Genomic DNA, 19,026 nt, shown 5'->3' with positions numbered 1-19,026 from the left:
CCTATTATAGAAGTTCAAGCATAAAATATGAATGTTATCATCGAGTAAGGCAATAACCAAAAAGGGACAAAAATGGTTAACTCCAACTTAATTATAAACCTAAACACATACATACATACATACATATGTATACATACGTATGTACATATATACATACATACATATGTATGTATGTACGTACGTATGTACAAATATGCATACATACATATATATATATATAATTTGATTTTTTTGTTTTTTTAGTTTTTATATTTTTAAGTCTGAAATCAAATTTTAAAAAACGAAGTAATTTATTAATTCAAAATCAATCCAAAAATCAAAACACCAATCCAAATAAAATTTGATTTGATTTGGTTATCTGGTTTAATCTGAATAGTGTACACCCTACAGATGTGTATGGTAAGACATTTTGAAAGTCTAAGTGTACTTCAAGTACGATTCCCTCCACTCATCTTTTGTACTTGTACGTTACATTAAAAATATATTTTTTAAAAACTTAACTGTTACATTTAAAAAATCAAAAAATAACTCATTATTTTATTTTATTTCATTTTTATTATTAAATATTATTTATCTGCTAACTTTTAGATGACTTGTGATTAATGGACATATATGATAAAATTTACTTTTTATTTATTGTTTTTTATGGGATAATATCAAATCAAACATAATAAACTAAGGATAAACAGAGTAATTGGTGTAATAGGGAGTACAAGACTCCAAAGTCAAATTTGTGCTAGTGTTTAATTTTTAACAACCCATATTTGTATATATGAGTTTACTTTTGTACTTAAACTATTAATTGTCGAGCGTTTGAAAATAAAATAATTTTATTTGGATTTAAATAATGAATCTTACAATATGTTGATTCAATTTTAACCGTATTTTAATTTAAATATCAAATATTGAATAGGAAAAAAAAAAACTTGACAATTTTATGAAAGAAAAATGTGTGACCGTTCAATTATAGGTGTATATTGAGGACAAATGAAAAGTCAATAAGAGTAAATGAAACATTTAAAAAAAAAACTGTCGGTAAACTTTTTTAATTAACAAATATGAAAGAAAAATATTAATAACAATTAATTTTCGGTTCCTGAATTATCGATATGCTTCTGGTTAACAATGTCTTGCAATTGAGTGCCATTGAATGGATGAAAGGATTGCTTTAACATCGTTTTGCTTTTATCATACTTAGAAAGGATTCAAACCCAAATATTTTTTTTCTTAAGGGTTTGAGTCCATTTCTTGAATTTATATCTGCATTTTGAGCATCTTTTTCCCTAATTTGCTGAATTTCTTCAATCCTACTGAAGAAGGTTAATTTATATTTCTATGTATGTGAATTTTGAGTCATATTTATTTGTATCGTCACCATCGTCTTATTTTGATTCAGATTGGACAACTAAATGCACGATTTTGAGTGAAAGAAAACATCTTCTTTAGTAGCATTTAGAAGAATAATGGCCTTAAAGGTGAAAGGCTTTTTAAAGGCCTTGGGTATTTCTCAGATGTTTGGTGAGAAATTCCGATTGTTATTGTAGTTGTTATTGTTATAATATGATACGTTTCCCCTTTAATTGATTGATTTAATTAAAAAAAAATGTGTCAGAAGAGGAAAAAGAACCAGAAATGCAGATTGGACTTCCTACTGATGTGAAACATGTCGCCCATATTGGATGGGATGGACCATCCATTGAATCTCCCAGCTGGGTAATTGTTATTATTATTTTAGGATAATGTTTTTATTGGTAATTTATAAAAATAAATGTGTTGTGACAGATGAAAGAATTTAAAGAACCAGGGAAATTTCATACAGCCCCTTTGGGTCCTCCACTTGATGCTAATGATCATCCAGATAATAGATCATGTGGTAATTTTCTTTCCACTTTTCACAGTCGATACATACAAATGTAACGTTACAAAATAGAGACTAAAGAAATTCAAGTTGATTGTATTTCGACTCTTTCTGAATTGCAGACGCAGATGGGAACCCACAGTACAAGAATGCAAATTCTTCATTACCCGATGATCCACCAGAAATGACAAAGTCATCAAGGCGTCATTCGTCATCAGAGAATGGGAGTGGGGGTAGTAGTTCTCCAAAGAAAGCCAGGAGCACCAGGCGACATAAAGAGTCGTCTGATGGTACAAAAACAAGCCGACATAGCCGGCCTGGATCAGGTGGTGGTTCTGATTCTCCAGCAAGGGACCTTCCGGACATACCTAAAAAGACAAGGCGGAAGAAATCAAAGGAGGATGGTGGAGTGAGCTCATCCCGGACCTCTAAATCCAAAGAAGGCACATCATCCTCACCAATGGATCCTGGACAAGACACAGAATATGACAATTCCATTTCAAGTTCAAGAAACAATGAGATAGATAAAGAGTAGCGACGACCAAAACAACAACTGAACATGGACTCAAATATCAGTCATTTTTTTTGTGTAGTCAAGTAAACAAAAATGGGCACCTGTTTTGATAATTAGAAACTATGTCTCCTAGTCTTCTTTTTCACTTTGAATCTATCATAGCACCATCATTACCTTGTATCCATATCACATTTGCTTCTTAATAGATTTTTCCATGGATAATATGATTTTTTATCATTTATGCACTCAATAAACAATACACTAGAAAATGCAACATTCAATACATTGCAATTACAGACTATATGAATCTTCATTAACTTATAATTACACATCTTAGCTTCTTTCTCCTTGTGAACATAAAACAGGGAAAATGCAGAAAGAAAACTCTACTTTCTATCAGCAAGTGCTATATCAGAACATAGTCCAAAACTTCCCTATACTTAAAAAGTCATTAGTCAGTATATGTCCAAGATTGTCTACTAGCACAGGAGCAACAAAATTCCAAGAAAAAACACAATATGGGAAACAGGCACCAGTACCAAAGATGCCCCAGAGAATGGGACAAATTTAGCACTAACAGCATTATTGCACATTTTTAGTAGCCTCAAGCTAACACTAACATTAGGAATTCTCAAGCCTTGATCAACACAGAGTTGAGGATTGCCTCCCAACTTCAACTTTTCTCCAACTTTGGATACAAATTTTGGAGAAAATGGAAGTCTACCACTCAAATTATTGTTCTCCAAATGTAACTCATTCACATAATCCAATGCCCCAAACTCTTCAGGCAATGCCCCTTCTAACTTGTTATTATCAAGCCCCAAATAACATATGTTTTTCAAGTACACCCCCATGGAAACAGGAATGTTCCCAATTAGTCCTGTTTTTGATAATCCTAGCCCCACAATACCCTCAAGATTCTCCCATATTTCTGGAATTTCCCCTCCAAGAAAGTTTCCACTTAAGTACACTTCCTTCAAACTAGACATCTCAGCCAAAAACAATGGAACCCCAGGCATGGAGAAGTTATTGTAACTCAAGTCCAAAAACTCCAAACTTTTCAAACCCTTCAAACTTTGAGGGATTTTCCCAGTAAGCTTATTGTAACTCAAGTCAAGTTTCAAAAGTTGAGTCAAGTTCCCTATAGGTTCAAGAACACTACTTTCAAGCTCATTTTGACTCAAATCAAGAATCTTGAGTTTCTTCAATGTCATCAACCCCACTGGAATTTCACCACTAATCTTGTTTCTTGATAAAGTCAGCTGCTCTAAATTAACCAAACCACCAACCCCATATGGGATTTCCCCACAAACACCGCTTCCACTCAAAACCAACCTCCTCAAACTCATCAAGCTTCCAACTTTATCACTCACAGAACCAACAAGACCTGGATTCTCCAAGAAAACCACCTCCTCCAAAGAAGAAGGCAAAGATCCAAAATCAATCAAAGAAACCTCATTTTCAGTAAAACATTTGTAGACAAAGATCTTTCTTAGATAAGAAAATGGGGCAAAAAGGGAAGCATTAAGTGTACTATTAGGAGTACAAGGTGGATTAGGAGCATAATCTGAGACATAACCAAGACTAATCTCAGTTACATGAGGAGTAAATGAGTTTGTAGTGGAAACAAAGTAGTCACAAATAACCCCATGTGGAGAAGAAGAACACAGATCATCAGGGAAAAGGGAACGCCAAGAAACATCAGAGTTAATGGATTCAAGAACATTGTACACTGCTTCTTGTTCCACAATGTTGAGAGCAGAAGGCTGAGAAACAGCAAAGATGATTAAATTAGCATAAAAACACAAATACAGAACAAGAACAGAGAGTTTAGAGAAGAAAGCCATCTTGCTTTAGAAAATTGTGAAGTTTGAGAAATGAGAATGAAACAGTACTGATAAAGAAGGGGTATTTAAGAGGGAGAAAAGCATAAACATGTTTGTCTTGAAAAATGAAAGAGAAAGAAGGAATCAAAAAGACAGTTTTTTTTTCCCAGAGATTTGCTTTACTGTTAACATGCTACGTTCTGTACCCCTTATGGTCAAATGACCGATTTGCCACTCTCTTCTTTTTTTTGCTTTTTGCCTGTTTGTCCTTTAAAGCTTCTGTGTGTTTTTTATTACATTCTTGTCTTATTTTATGCGACAATTTTTAAATTTTGAGATTTAAATAAATTCATATTTGCTAGTAAATTTTGTATTAATATTTTACATATTTTGAATTATCAACTACTATTGTATAAGTAATATTTTTTTAGTAATTTATTACTTTCCCCGTTTTATTTTTATGTGTTAATATCTGATCGAACACGAAATTTACGAAATAATATAGACTTTGAAATATTTATCGAATTGTCCTTCAAAAAAGTAAACTCACTTTTCTCTCTTCTCATAAATGAGTATAATCTTTAAAATTAAGTGGGACCAACAAGGCTAAAAAATGAATTATACCTTTAAATATTTACCATATAAGAAAATGTGACATTTTCTTTGGACTGATCGAAAAAAAAATGGTGTCACACAAAGTGAAACGGATGGAGTAATATATAAATTCATCTCAAAGAAATTAAAAATTTCATAAGTAAATTTCCGATCAAATTTAAATTGGTTGTTCTCGAAAAATGAAAAGTGTTATATAAATTGGGACAAAGAGTGTATTAATTACTTGTTCTCCTGTCTCAATTTATATAATATTATTATATTTGAAGACATATTTAGAAGAAAAAAACGTTTGAAATTTGTTATATAAAATAAGTCAATGATAAGTTGAGAACATGAGGTTTAATGGTAAAGTTCGAGTAATGACAAAAATACTAAGTGATTTTTTAATTTGTTTTAATCATGGTGATAGAATTACCTGTATATGTTGTTAATGAAGAGGAATAGATTTCTTTTTTTGGACGTGCATGAATGTTGATTCGAAAATGATGATTACACATAAAAAGGTCATAAATCTTCTCATAAAATGATAAAATATGTATTAAAAAATCATAAAAATGTGTCATTTTTATTAGTCTGACATGGACTAAAAAAGATAAATTTATTATATAAATTCAAACAAGAGCACATGAAAATTTTCTTTTTTTCTTCATTGGTTGCTTGCTAGCTTTGTTCTTGAGTGAAGAAAGAATGAAAAAAAAAAAAAGGTAATATATTTTTCCTCTTCTTTCACGACAAGAAATACAATGAACCATTTATGTTTTCCAATAATAGCAAAGACATTAAAATGGCTTATTTGAATTGGAACTTTTAAGTCATAAAAACAGACCTTTCACTAGCAAGTTAAATTTCAATAAAATTATAATTTAAGCAAACATTGGCAGTTTGGCACCAATTTCATGTGATATTACCGAATAAGTACACCTAAATTTACTAGATTAAAGAAAAAATTATCTTTGAATGAGCTAAAAGACAAGCTAACAAATGCAGAACCTAAACAAATAATTTATCAAATAAAACACAACTATAAGTCTTTTTTCATTTCTTTTTTATTAATAAGAAAGTATATCCCATATCATCAACTGATGTGGCAGAAGGAAAAAAATTTATTTGAGCTTTAAATATTGAAGAATCTATAATATAAAGCATTTTCTTTCGAATAAAGCCCTATACCGTATGAGTAAATATTAAACATCAAGCTAGTGTTAAGTCATAGATTTTCAAATATTTTTGACAAATATTTTTTGGGTGAAATTTTACCATATGTTTGGCGATATTATTTGGAAGATATATTTCATTTTTTTTAGAAAAAAATATAATTTATACACATAAGTTTTAAAAACATCAAAATTAACCATAAGTTTTTATTACAAGTTAATTGGATTTTTGTTACAACAATAACAAATAATGTCCATGACACTAGAGCAATGTGATGATTTGGAGTGAGTGCGACAAGCATTATTTCATACATCGCGAAGTAGATAAAAACACATGACTTTATTATCTTGAGCCGGTTGTTCATCATTTTCATCAATAACGATATTATCATTTAACATTCACCGAATATTTCAACACTACTTTGGAATCAACGTAAAAAATTATGTAATACAACGTAAAGAACAACTATAGAGAGTGTTTTTTGTAAAAGATAAAAGTTTGGGCAAAATTTCAATTTTTAAAAGATTTCAAATAATGAGATTTGATCCAAATACTAAAAAAACTAATATTTGAGAATTTAAAATATTTATCAAATAATCACAAATTTTATGAACAAATACTATTTGCTAAATTTTTTTCGAATATTATCTAAAAAATCTATGACCAAACAGGCCCCGAGTAAAAAGATAAAAGTATATCTCATAACACTATTGTCTTTCTCTTGTTTTTTTTTTTTTGGTCTCCAGATGTAAAACACCACTGTGTTTTTGTTCAAGTACTTTTTGGCAGGAAGCAGCAAAGAGAGAGGGGTAAAACAGACATTTTAGTAGAGTAACTTCATTTAGCATGAAGAGTCATGTTAGGGGTCAATACCAATGATCACTCCAACACAGATTACCATTTATAAACACACCATCCATTCCCATCAATTATTTAGAACCCAAAATTCGAGTTCACTAAAATTCAATAATTTTATCTTAAATATTTTTTATTTTTAATTATTTATTTAATTTTAAATTGATATATTTATTAAGAAAATAAATTACTGACATAATTAATTTATTATTTTATTCCTATTTATTAAGAGGTAGGTGAAATTTAATATTTAAGATTTGTAAAAAATTCTTCAAAAGTAATTAATTGAGGATATGATTGATAAATGTGTGAAATTTTATAAAAATATCTTTTATTGATAATTTGGTTTTAAAAATCGTTATTGTGCATACCTTTGTTCAAAAATAATACCCATTCTTTTAATATTTGATCAAAAAATATCTTTATTGTCATTTTTAGTCTAAAATATCTAATTTGTTAACAGATAGAGAAGAACACGAAATAATTGAACATGTTCTTTCTTTTTGTTTCCTAATAAAAATATTGCAATCCAATATTAATTTTCATATCTAGAAGATTATAGTAATCCATCATTGATTTCATTTTGATGATAATAATTTAAAAATGTAATACAATAGAAAATATTCTTATTTCTTAATATTTTCCTAAATGAAAAAGGACAAGTTTTTATAAGTATAATCATTGATTTTAAAGTTTAAATACAATAATCATTATATTATAAACACAAAGTTTTACTATATTACTTCAAATAACAAAATTAATACTTGTTTCAATCTCATTTTATATGATATTCTTTTTTTACGTCAAATCTTAAAAAAAATATCATTTTATTATAATTAGAAATAGTTAAACTCGAAATATTTTTATTCTTAATAAATATTTTTCAGTCATATGAATAATCAAGTATTATTTTTAAATCATAATTTTTTTTAAAAAAATATTTTTTCTTAAAAATAAAATACCAAATCAAACAATACTACAACATAATATCATGTTTACTGTAAAGTTTTTGTTTTTTTTTTTTTAATTTCTCACCTGATGTCTGGTATTCATATTGAAGTTCGACTAAATTGAGATTTTCGCTGAAAAATCTCATATTTAAGAATAAAATGCTTCCCAATAAAGCGACTCCATACCTAAGGAGATCTAAACACGAATTTTCTTGATTAAGAAATGAAATTACTTATCACTTCACTATAATCCTCGTTAATATATTTACGTTAAGTTAAATATAATCAAATAAAAATATACCCGGAGAGTGTTAGGAATGTTAATAGTCTGATGCTACTATTGTAAATCTAGAAAATTATAGGTATTAGGTTGTTGCTTTTACTGGTTTAAAAAAAACAACACAGTGTAGAAAAGGTTGTAAGGAGAGTAAGGTTGCCTGATTAAAACCTGCGGACATTAACGCCGACCACGACATGGCGGCAGCCGCCGACTTGTCGATACTTTGTCCTTTCGACAGCGACGTTTAACTGACTATAAAAAAAATTGTCTGATTTCGAGTAATAGACACGTGGTGGATATCTGTACGTCGAATATCATTGTCATGGAAAGGCACGCGAATTCTATTTTCAGGCATTTTATTCTCCTTATAATTCGCATTTATTTATTTTTTACCCATTTATGTACTAAAAAAAAACTTTCATTTTAAAGTTTGTTTTACGGTTCCAAAAGGATGGTAACTCAGGACAATTTTTTTCAGAAAAAAAAAAAATATATCAGTATGGAATTTCAGATTATTTTTTTAAAAAAAAAAGTGATTTGGAATTTTAAATTTTAAAAGAAAAGAGAAAGTTTTAAGCTAGCTTACTAGGGTAATTGGCAGCTAATTTAGTCTTCTAGATCCATGACATAAGAATTCTTTGAAGTAAAACAAAATTTATTATCATAAAATTTTATGAAATTTTTTTATATTTGGTAAAAAAAGATTATATTGAAAAAATCTTTAAATTCGGTGTGAATAATTGATTTTATCATCAAATTATTAATAGTCTTAAATATATCCTTTTACTTGATTAACTGAATTTTAAATACATACGCGATCTTGCAACATAAGTGATATGCATCCTTACATTCTCGACAAGTTTAAGGGTGTTTTCAACATTTTTCTTATCTTTTTATTAAGAGTCTCATGCTCTTACAAAAGATTGAGACAACTTGCTATTCATGTGACAGAAAGAATGTATTTAATTTACTTAGTCAAGTAAAAAATTATTTCGAAGGATATCAATAGTTTTATCTATTATTGTTGTCTCATGTTATATGAAGTTTGTAATTGCCTATATTTGATTTTTTGTTTTTTATGTATAGTGTCATTGTGAGTAAGAAGCTTGTAATCCATCTATGTTAACATGTCATTTAGCATGAATTTTTGTTAAATAGTACATATATATTCTTTGTGTATATTTACTTTTTTCATTAATAGACTAAGAAAAAAAGTTTTAGAATTATTTTTCTAGTTCTAAAAATACCACTTGACTTTATAAAAAATTCTTACTAATTTTCTTAGCCCTCCGACTTCCAATTCAGGCCTGACATAAACCATTGTTTACTAAATAGAAGAAAGATTCATTTGAATCGATTGGGAGGATTAAACATGACAAGTGAGACAAAAATTTAAAATTAAGTAATATATTTTGAAATTTAAAAATTATCTAAGAATAGAGAAATAACAAATAGAATTATAACACCTGAACGTACGAAATTTAATTAGAGCTAATGAAGTTTGAAGGGCGTGGTGATTGAAGATAAACATTCTATAATTAAGCTTAAAAAAGTGTAAAAGGAGCATTAAATTCTCTCTAAACTACTCTTCTTCTATAGCTAAATTCTCCTCTTTCTTCTTCTATTTATTACACAGGTTATACAAGTTTACACATAGATTTCGAAATTCAGGTTTTTTCATTTTGTATTAGTAGTTTCTGTTCTGTAATAGAGTTTAGTTTTGGTAATATAAATCTAAGAAAATTTCTAAGATAAAACTGTTCGTTCAATTTGTTTAATTTGAATTGTGAATTTAGTTAGTTGGATCATAACAAAAATCAGATATATGATTTTTATGTTAATTCACTAAATATATGTTTGTTTCTCGAAAATGGTATTATATCAATTTTTTTTCTAAAGATATTAGTATTAGTGGGGGCTTGGTAAAAGTATATTTCCTCTATATTGAAAGTTGAAGTCAATTTTAGCAGATTAAAGTCACCGCTACTTGCTAGTAATACCAACAATCTACCAAGATTAAATATCTAAAAATATTGCTTCTATATATAATATATTTAATATTTTATAGATAAATATTGATTGAGATAAATATTATGATAAAAGTTGTTTTTAGTTTGATGTTATTTAGTATGTTCTAATCATTATTTGTGAAATAAATTTGAAAAGAATAATTATAAATAAGTATTTTATCACATATATAAGATAAATTTGGATTTTACTAAGTTTATATTAAGTAACTTTTAATCAATTTAAAATTGTGTATTTTTGTTAAATTACATTTCAATCTTACCTTCTTTTGGCTCAATCAAAAGAATCGTATACTAGCTAGCTAGCTAGTTAAGTAAAAAAAGACTTGTCAAAAAAGAAAATGATGTATTATGACTTATAGAACACATGAAAGACACGTCCAGTCGAATACTTGCAACAAAATGTAACATCAATGAAGAAGTAACGAAGTGAAAATAATAACCTTTATGTTATGATCACCACATACAATATTTACGCTATTAATATCCCTTACTCTTATGAATTGAAGTCTTTCTAGTCTTTATTGTCATAAACTAATAATCAGATTATATATATATATATATATATATATATAAAAGTTACGTGTCCAATTGGATAAAAAAATATGAAAACTACTTGAGATATGGACACGTGGTAATTTTTTTCTTCAAGATTATAATTTTTTATAAGAAATTGATGATGTAGCGTAATTATAATTCGCCACGTGTTAAAAATAATTTTACAAGATTACCATTAAAAATAATAACATGAATGAGCCTTTTCTTTAACTGTAATAGCATAAATGAATAAATTTTTAACTTATGGCATAAATAAACATTTTCTTAAAGGTGAATAATATATTTGAGCTATAATAATAATAATAGAACTTCTTCTTTAGATAAACTGATCTGTTAATAAAATTTAGTAGTATTTTACAATTTGAACTATTATGTATTTTGGTTGAGTACTTGAATACATAATAAAAGTTTTTTTTTGATATTTCCAGGTTACTTTGAAAAAATTATTCAGGGATTCTCTAACACGATAACATTAACTATTTAAAAAGAATATCAACATGCATTGTGGTACAGTTGAGGACGATTTCACTCTTAACTTCCATAAATATAAAAAATCATCTTGAGAGAACATTAATCTCGAATAAATACTTCAAACCTCATCAAATATGAAAAAAATCACCTTAAAATAGCATCAATCTCAAATAAATACTACAATACACAATATTTATATAAAATATATACGTAGAATACAATGTAAAGTGTTGCTTAATTTACTCCAACTCACGTGTCTTAAGTCAAAATTACTTATTTAATATTTTAATTTGTTTTATGACATATAATTAATAGAAAACAAATTTAAAAAATTAGCTATATTTTTTGAATTTTTTTTTAAAAAAAATGTTAAAATTAAGAGGCAAGTGGGAGCATATGTTAAAGTGATAAAGAAGCAAAAAGAAACGGTGAAAGTGGAGAAAATCATTGAGAATCCAACAAAAGTTGGATCCTTTTGTAAAAGAAAACAAATATAGGAATTTGGCAAGTGGCGTTCCCTCTTTTGATAGATATTGTAGTGTACTATTTATTTATTGGGGAAAATCTGATCGGAGAAAAATGGCGATGGCGGGTTTGTATCGCCGGGTTCTTCCATCTCCTCCGGCTATTGATTTCGCTTCTAATGAAGGAAAGGTAAGTTTTCTCATTTTTATATTTGAAGATTAGGGTTTATGATTGTTTCGTTCTATTTCAATTATCCATTGACTAGCAGCTAGTACTGATTTGTTTCTTGGTTTTGGTAGGTTGACTTATAAATCTGTATTTGGTACTATTAAAGTGAAAGCTTCTAAATGCTCAATAATAGGGAACCAATTCCATTGATTGAAACCTCAAAACTGATTATTACAATGAAAAACTTCACATCAACTAAAGTAAAGGATAACGGAGAAGGGAGATGAGAAGCATTGCGATATGAAGTCGTGATTTTAAATTTTTGACGTTGATGTTTGGAAACGATTTTAATTCGTAAATTTTCAAAAGAAACATGATTTAGGGTCAAAATCATGTTTTCAGTTTTTTCTAAATGTTTATATTTTGTAAAAAAGACCTGTCAATTTAAATTTTGCAAAAAATAGAAAAGACTTATGCTCCCCGTGATTGTTCGTAACATGTGAAAGGATTGTATTAAAGAATAACTAGTTACTACTTTTGTTGACTAGTGGATCTTTGTAAAATTGTGTATTTGAAAGTTAACTAATTACAAACATTTATTTATAAAATGAAAATGGAGATATGTGATTTATCAATGTGGTGCATTAGCATACTCTCATATCTTTTTTATTTTTTGAACTATGGTTTGCTCATATGGTAAGATTTATAAGAATTGAAGAAATTTTGATGTTTATGATAAAATATTCAACTTAAGAAATCCAAATTGCATGTCCAAATAAAAGTTCAACTTCCTATCAATCTTATTTCATATCGCATGTCCAAACGGGCCTTAAGAAAGGGAGTGAGAAGAACAAAGAACGGGGATGAGGAGATACAGACACAAACATATTCGCATACTCAAATTGCTCCCTCAGAGCACTATTTATCACCCTGGATCCCAAACATAGCAATTTAAATGGTGTTGAGCTACTTTTGCCTGAGGTTCTTATGCAATTTATCCAATGGCCCATTTGTTATCAAAACAACACCAATTCACTGTTCATCGTCCAGAGTTGATGCATTTACTTCCAGATAAAGCGCCTGACGATATTCCACTTTATTCGGTTATTGCTATTCCTTTTTTTTTTTTACTGATTTCTGCTTGTTTTTGGAACTGCAGCAACTTTTTTTGGAGGCCATCCAGAATGGAACAATGGAAGGATTTTTCAAGTTGATCTCTTATTTTCAGACACAATCTGAGCCAGCATATTGTGGTCTGGCTAGCCTTTCCATGGTCTTGAATGCCCTTTCTATTGATCCAGGAAGAAAATGGAAAGGTAACTTTCGTATAACCTATCATCTACTGAACTTGTGTTCCTATCCTTCCTCGTGATTGTGATCTTCACTTTTTCATGGCCTTATCTCCTGAATTATTAATAAGGTCTTGGGCTCCTTTTAAGTTTAATGTTTATTGCTTTGATGAAAAGGTCTTTATGTTTGTATTTTCCAATAATTTTTGCCTATCCCCTGCTCATGTTAGTTTACAATATAAGCACAGAGTTGTTGATGCCTTGTCTCTGAGCATTGTAAGTTGATATGATTTGTTGATTGACATCACTCTCAGATCATCTAGCACCCAACATGAAACCTAGTCACTTTTATATATCAGGGTTATAGCTTTGTACTATTGTCTACTGATATTCAAGGGTCAAAGGTTGGAAAAAAGGAGTTTAGTGAATTGAGGACAGCTTTTACGTTCTTAGCTTTCATCACCTGAAATTATTTGATGCTGCACATTTTATTCTTTCAAACTTGGTTGTTCATATCCTTGTCCGATTCTGCTTACGTCATTGAGCTCGTTTTTAGTGTGGTACAATGTCACTCTTTTATCTTATCAGCTTCAACAAACTGTCAGGGCCTTGGAGATGGTTCGATGAATCCATGTTGGACTGCTGTGAGCCATTGGAGAAGGTTAAAGCTAAAGGGATCTCCTTTGGGAAAGTGGTATGTTTGGCTCACTGTGCAGGAGCGAAGGTGGAAGCTTTTCGCTCTAATCTTAGCACCATTGATGACTTCCGTAAACATGTCATGGCCTGCACAACTAGTGATGATTGTCATCTGATCTCATCTTATCATCGAGGACTTTTTAAACAGGTAAATATAAACATAGCTTCTCTATGCTCCTGCTTATCATTGTGAAGAAGTATATTGCTGTGTTGGGAGTTTGGTCCCTCAGGATATTATTAGTAATATTGCTAATTTTTTATTATGAAGATTTATAGTACCCCTTCTTGACTTATCCTGAAGATTGGAACATCTCTTCTGAATCTTATGGCAGACAGGTTCAGGCCACTTTTCACCTATTGGTGGTTATCACGCGGAAAAGGATATGGCACTGATTCTAGATGTTGCAAGGTTTAAGTATCCCCCTCACTGGGTTCCTGTCCCTCTCCTTTGGGAAGCCATGAACACAATTGATGAAGCTACAGGATTACATAGGGGGTACATAGTTCCGCATAGCTACACTGTGATATATCTTGATTTTCTTATCATTCATGCTCTTAGCTGTCAACTGATAATTTCTAAGCATTTGCATAGGAATATAAATATGCAGAGGAAGATGTTTTACGATGTATTTTGGTCTTCCCTCTTATAGTAAAGATGAAAATTGGAAAATCAAAGAAATTGATTGCTCAACTGTTTCAGCACTGCTTTTGGTCTTCTTCAAATATAACTGTTTTTTCTTTTCCTATTCCTCTTCTGTTCAAATTTAGCGGTCCTTCTTACTCCATCTCATACTTGCAGCATGGATTTCAGTGACTTATGTGCGAACACATAATTTTCAGGTTTATGCTTGTCTCTAAGCTTCATAGAGCTCCTGCACTGCTATATACCCTGGTAAGGCTTAATTAGCTCGTATTATACCACTTGCTTTTATAAGCAAACTCCTTTGGATAAACTATAACAAGCAACTTCTTCTATACAATTCGAAAGCTGAATCTCTCATAAGCTTTCTTATTTTCCTCCTGTTTAGCTGAATAATGTTTTCATTAGTGGCTAAATGTAATGCAATTTTGGTAAGACAAGGATGTAGTCAAGCTCCTATTACTGCCTGCTAGTCCATTTGCTAGTTGATCCTTTTCAGTATATCAGCTTGGTCAGATTGTTGTAAACAACTTCTTTAACCTATTTTATTACATGCTAGAACATAATGATGCCATCTTTGTCAAATACTTGGGAATTGGTCTTAGTGACAGGAGATTAGCTTGAACTTTTGCTTCAGAACCATGACGTCATTGCAATATTTATGGATTTTGACAATAGTGTCCTTTAGACCTAACTAATATGTACTTTGTTATGTGATATGTTCTATTATAAAAGGGAAGAATGTACTTTGTCAAAATACTCTTGAATTTTCTCCTTTCTGTGACTAGACATGCATTCTGAATAGTGTGCTCTTACAGAGTTGTAAACATGAGAGTTGGGTCTCTATCTCAAAGCATTTGATGGATGATCTTCCCGTCTTCTTAAGTTCTGAAAATGTGAAGGACGTGAAAGATGTTCTCTCTACTCTTCTTTCAAATCTACCTCCCAATTTTGCTGATTTCATAAAGTGGGTAGCTGAAGTTCGAAGGCAAGAGGAGAATGGTCAAAAGCTAAGTGAAGAGGAGAAAGGAAGGCTAGCTATCAAGGTTAGGTATCTGGATAATTTTAGTAAATTGAAAAAGATAGGCTTCAGAAATGGTCATATTCTTTTGCATATTCCAGTCTCCAGTTTTAATCGGATAACAGTTGCAGGATAGGTCATTATTTATGAGTTCAGTAAGCACTCTTACCTTACTCTGCAGGAAGAGGTATTGAAACAAGTACAGGACACTCCTCTTTATAAGCACGTCACAAGCATTTTATTTTCAGAAGATTCTGTCTGTCAGTTAAAAGCAGAAACGGAAAGCAGTTTGACCAATGTTGCTGCTAGCATTTGTTGCCAAGGAGCAGACATTTTTGCTGGAAGGTCTGGTTTGTCGGATAGGTTTTGCTGTCGCCAAACATGTGTCAGATGCTACAGAGCTACGGGAAACAATCCTGCTACAGTGGTGTCTGGGACAGTTGTAAATGGGAATGGGAATGGGGAGCAGGGGGTCGATGTTCTGGTCCCTACGTCTCAAGCAAAGACTAGCTGCTGTTCTTCGGGGCAAAATGGTTGCTCACCAATGCACCCTGGAAGCAACGATGTGCTGACAGCACTGTTGTTGGCATTACCTCCACAAACATGGTCTCACATAAAAGATATGAAAGTCTTGCAGGAGATAGAGAACCTTGTCTCAGCAGAAAACCTGCCGCCTTTGTTGCAAGAAGAGGTACCATTGTACATTATCTCCATCATATATGAATTTCTGTTTTAAGATCCCTATTTATTATTGTCCTGGGAAGCCCAGAAAAGAAGGTTGCAGTAGGTTAAAGGTTAGCAGAAAGCTAGTGAATTTTATGATTAATGTTAACAATAAATTATTGTAATGAAAGAATCTAAATGGAGAGGATTTTGTACGATGACCACAAGTAGCTTAGGTTTGAGACTTTTGATTTTGTTGTCATTTTAATTGGAAATTTACCTGAGCACTTAGAAATGATGGGTCCTATTGCTTATTTCCTTTATAAGATAAATGTTAAATATCTGTTTCACTTCACTGTGTACGTTATGAAAGTAAACTCTCCCCTTGAAGCAGGTTATCATGTTACTAGGGGCTTAACTGATAATTCATTTCTAGTCGAACTGAAGGAACATGCGACTGATAATCTCATACGTAGTAGTGAAACCTAAGGCGGCGCATAATTCTGTCTTCTGCATGTTATTCAGCCGTTTAATGAGTTTCATGTCTTATGCTATGCATCTTTGGTCAATTGACTAAGTTCAATGTGTAATGGAATGGTGTAATAGATTTCTGAATATTCTTCGGGGTATCTGCAGATTTTGCACCTGCGAGGGCAGTTCCTCCTGTTAAAGAGATGCAAGGATAACAAGGTAGAAGAAGATTTAGCTGCACCTCCCTTTTAGTTTGCGTTCCTAGGCTATTATGAATACATTGTTCTGATGTGAGATTCAGATCAAATCACTGTAATTTTTTCATGACTTAAAATTCACCAAAGCACCATTGATATCATAAGCTGCAAAACAAAATGCAGATGTCCTACTTCCTTTCATTTTTATAGGTTTGGTAAAATCAAGAACCACAAGGCGCGTCGAGTCCTATGGAGCTGGAAATCTCTTTGTGGAGATCCATTTGGTCAAGCAGCTATTTGGCATAAAATGCATGCCATGAAGAATGAGACAACGTCCAGTTAAGAAACCTTGCTGTGAAGCTTTTGTGCCCTTCGAGCTATCGGATTTACAACGTACTTGACCAGGACTACATTGTATGTGCCACATCTTCTAGCTATGGTAGTTTTCTGTCAAGGGCTGAAGGTAATGTTCATAAATTATGTTGACACACTCATTTCTCTTTTGAAACAGTATATAGCACAAGTTGCTGTTCATTTTCCCATTTGTCTATGTAATTTTAGGATTTATTTGCCATGTATGTTTGGTGTAATCATCATATCATATGATATATTAAAAGTGGAAGTTCAACCTTCAAAGTTCGATTATCATATTCCCCCTCCATTCAATAAAAAATTATAAAACATCTGATTAATTGAATATCATATCATATTATTTATTTATTTATACATTATTATAAGTGAGAAGCTCCAAAGTAGAAAAGTTGAATTACAATTTTACCCTTATGCTAAATTCAAATGTTATTAAATAAATAAATAATTAAATAGTAAATAGTAGAATTTTTATAATATTTTTATTTAATTGATATATATGTGGGTAAATTAAATAGAACAAAAATTAAAAATAAGAGTTATCCATTTGAATAGATACATGTATGTGTTTCATCTTCCAAATTAATTTATATTTTTAATTAATATTTGTCTTTAATTTGTAATAATACTGGACCTTTCAACTTTGTAAGTGAATCTTCATATTCCAAAACTATATTTTTTCCCTATAAATACAAATCTTTCTATGAAAATTTTTTAATAGTATTTTCATAGAAAGATTTATACATGATACAATTTTTGTGTGTGGAAGACTAGAGAAACTTTAATCAAGTGAAGAAAATTTCAAGGCAAAGAGGATTTCTGTCAAGATTACAAGGCGTAATGTGATTATAGTATGAATAACACTTCAATTACTAGAATATCGGAGTTTGATGTATTTGTTTTTGTAATTTGCGGAGATCAGAACTATGATAAAACCCCTCCATTTATGTAGTTGAATGTCGCTTTCGTTAACTTGTCTTCCAAAACTTTTAATTTTTTTTATGGTCTAAGGTTGAATGTTTATTACTATAGTTTTTTTTTTTCAATTTGCATTATCAATAAAAAATAGGGAAAGGAATGTCTTAAAAATAGGGAAAGGAATGTCTTCAATTTACATTATCAATTTGCATTTTCGTTGGTAGCCTTATGCTAAACTTGCTCCCATATTTGATAATTTTTTTTTCGTATTTGTAATTTCATTTTAAGAATGTATTTGATTGAATGGTGTATTTTCGTATGAATTTTTTAATACTTAGTCATAATGATTTTCCATTACAGATTTAGTATATTTGAATTCTTTTATATATTTTATTCTTAGATTACAGTTTTGTTTACATAGTACATTTAAATTTTATAAATTGTTTAATAAATTAAATATTAATATTAAATATTAAATAGTAAATCATCATATTAGTATACATAACTTATCATCAACTTGTAAATGTATGTAACTCTCACTAATTATATTCATTATGTTCATTACTTTCATTTCTCATCGATAATCTCAAATGGATTAATATTGATTTATGACAACTCTTTGTATTTCTCAATGCTATCCAATAATAAATAGTGACACTTCACACAATAATATATAAACATAAACCAATTCAAAAAAAAATGAGAAAATCTCTATGCTCTCTTTTTTTTCGTCTCTTTTTATTTATTTAGTTTAACATTTATGTTTCTTGCTTGTTGTTATTGTACAACGTACTTTCTATTGTTGTGTTATTATTATTGATAATTTACTATGGCCTGTTGCTTTGTATACATTAACCTATCATGTTGTATTTTAATATCTTCATTGGAATATTGAATTTGTGTGATAGTTATTTTTACTTTATGCACTTTTAGTTAATTTTATAATTAAAGATATAATATTTTTACTAGGAAGATATATGTAGTTTTTATCGAAGCAATGACAAATTTTACGATACAAAA

The 19,026-nt window shown here is 30.1% G+C and overlaps 3 protein-coding genes across 5 annotated transcripts; 2 read left to right on the top strand and 1 right to left on the bottom strand.

The window, feature by feature from the left end:
* The first annotated feature begins 1,006 nt into the window (after positions 1–1,006).
* Positions 1,007–2,594, top strand: LOC101250544 (CRIB domain-containing protein RIC10-like). 2 transcript variants are annotated; one of them, XM_004247467.5, is made up of 5 exons: positions 1,007–1,319; positions 1,397–1,518; positions 1,613–1,713; positions 1,783–1,873; positions 1,981–2,594. In XM_004247467.5, exons 2-5 carry the CDS (start codon positions 1,464–1,466, stop codon positions 2,391–2,393), a joined length of 660 nt encoding a protein of 219 aa, XP_004247515.1. In that variant the 5' UTR covers positions 1,007–1,319; positions 1,397–1,463; the 3' UTR covers positions 2,394–2,594. The 2 variants fall into 2 exon arrangements, with proteins under 2 accessions (XP_004247515.1, XP_010326651.1); XM_010328349.4 differs by having other exon boundaries at positions 1,032–1,319; positions 1,616–1,713.
* On the bottom strand, positions 1,854–4,219 carry LOC101250838 (piriformospora indica-insensitive protein 2). The gene has a single exon (XM_004247468.5). The coding sequence runs from the start codon at positions 4,217–4,219 to the stop codon at positions 2,852–2,854; it is 1,368 nt and encodes a 455-aa protein (XP_004247516.1). The 3' UTR covers positions 1,854–2,851.
* A 7,228-nt stretch (positions 4,220–11,447) lies between these two features.
* Positions 11,448–17,355, top strand: LOC101251125 (glutathione gamma-glutamylcysteinyltransferase 1). Of its 2 annotated transcripts, XM_010328350.4 has the most exons (9): positions 11,448–11,763; positions 12,902–13,058; positions 13,637–13,875; positions 14,060–14,223; positions 14,568–14,619; positions 15,186–15,413; positions 15,570–16,079; positions 16,688–16,741; positions 16,930–17,355. In XM_010328350.4, exons 1-9 carry the CDS (start codon positions 11,689–11,691, stop codon positions 16,936–16,938), a joined length of 1,488 nt encoding a protein of 495 aa, XP_010326652.1. In that variant the 5' UTR covers positions 11,448–11,688; the 3' UTR covers positions 16,939–17,355. The 2 variants fall into 2 exon arrangements, with proteins under 2 accessions (XP_010326652.1, XP_004247517.1); XM_004247469.5 differs by lacking the exon at positions 16,930–17,355 and having other exon boundaries at positions 16,688–16,897.
* The last annotated feature ends 1,671 nt before the right edge of the window (positions 17,356–19,026 follow it).

The sequence above is a fragment of the Solanum lycopersicum genome, chromosome 9, assembly GCF_036512215.1.
Source record: "Solanum lycopersicum chromosome 9, SLM_r2.1".
In the NCBI taxonomy this organism is placed as follows: domain Eukaryota; kingdom Viridiplantae; phylum Streptophyta; class Magnoliopsida; order Solanales; family Solanaceae; genus Solanum; species Solanum lycopersicum.
The sequence above is the reverse complement of the archived record's forward strand: the minus strand, read 5'-3'. Positions and strand labels throughout refer to the sequence as shown.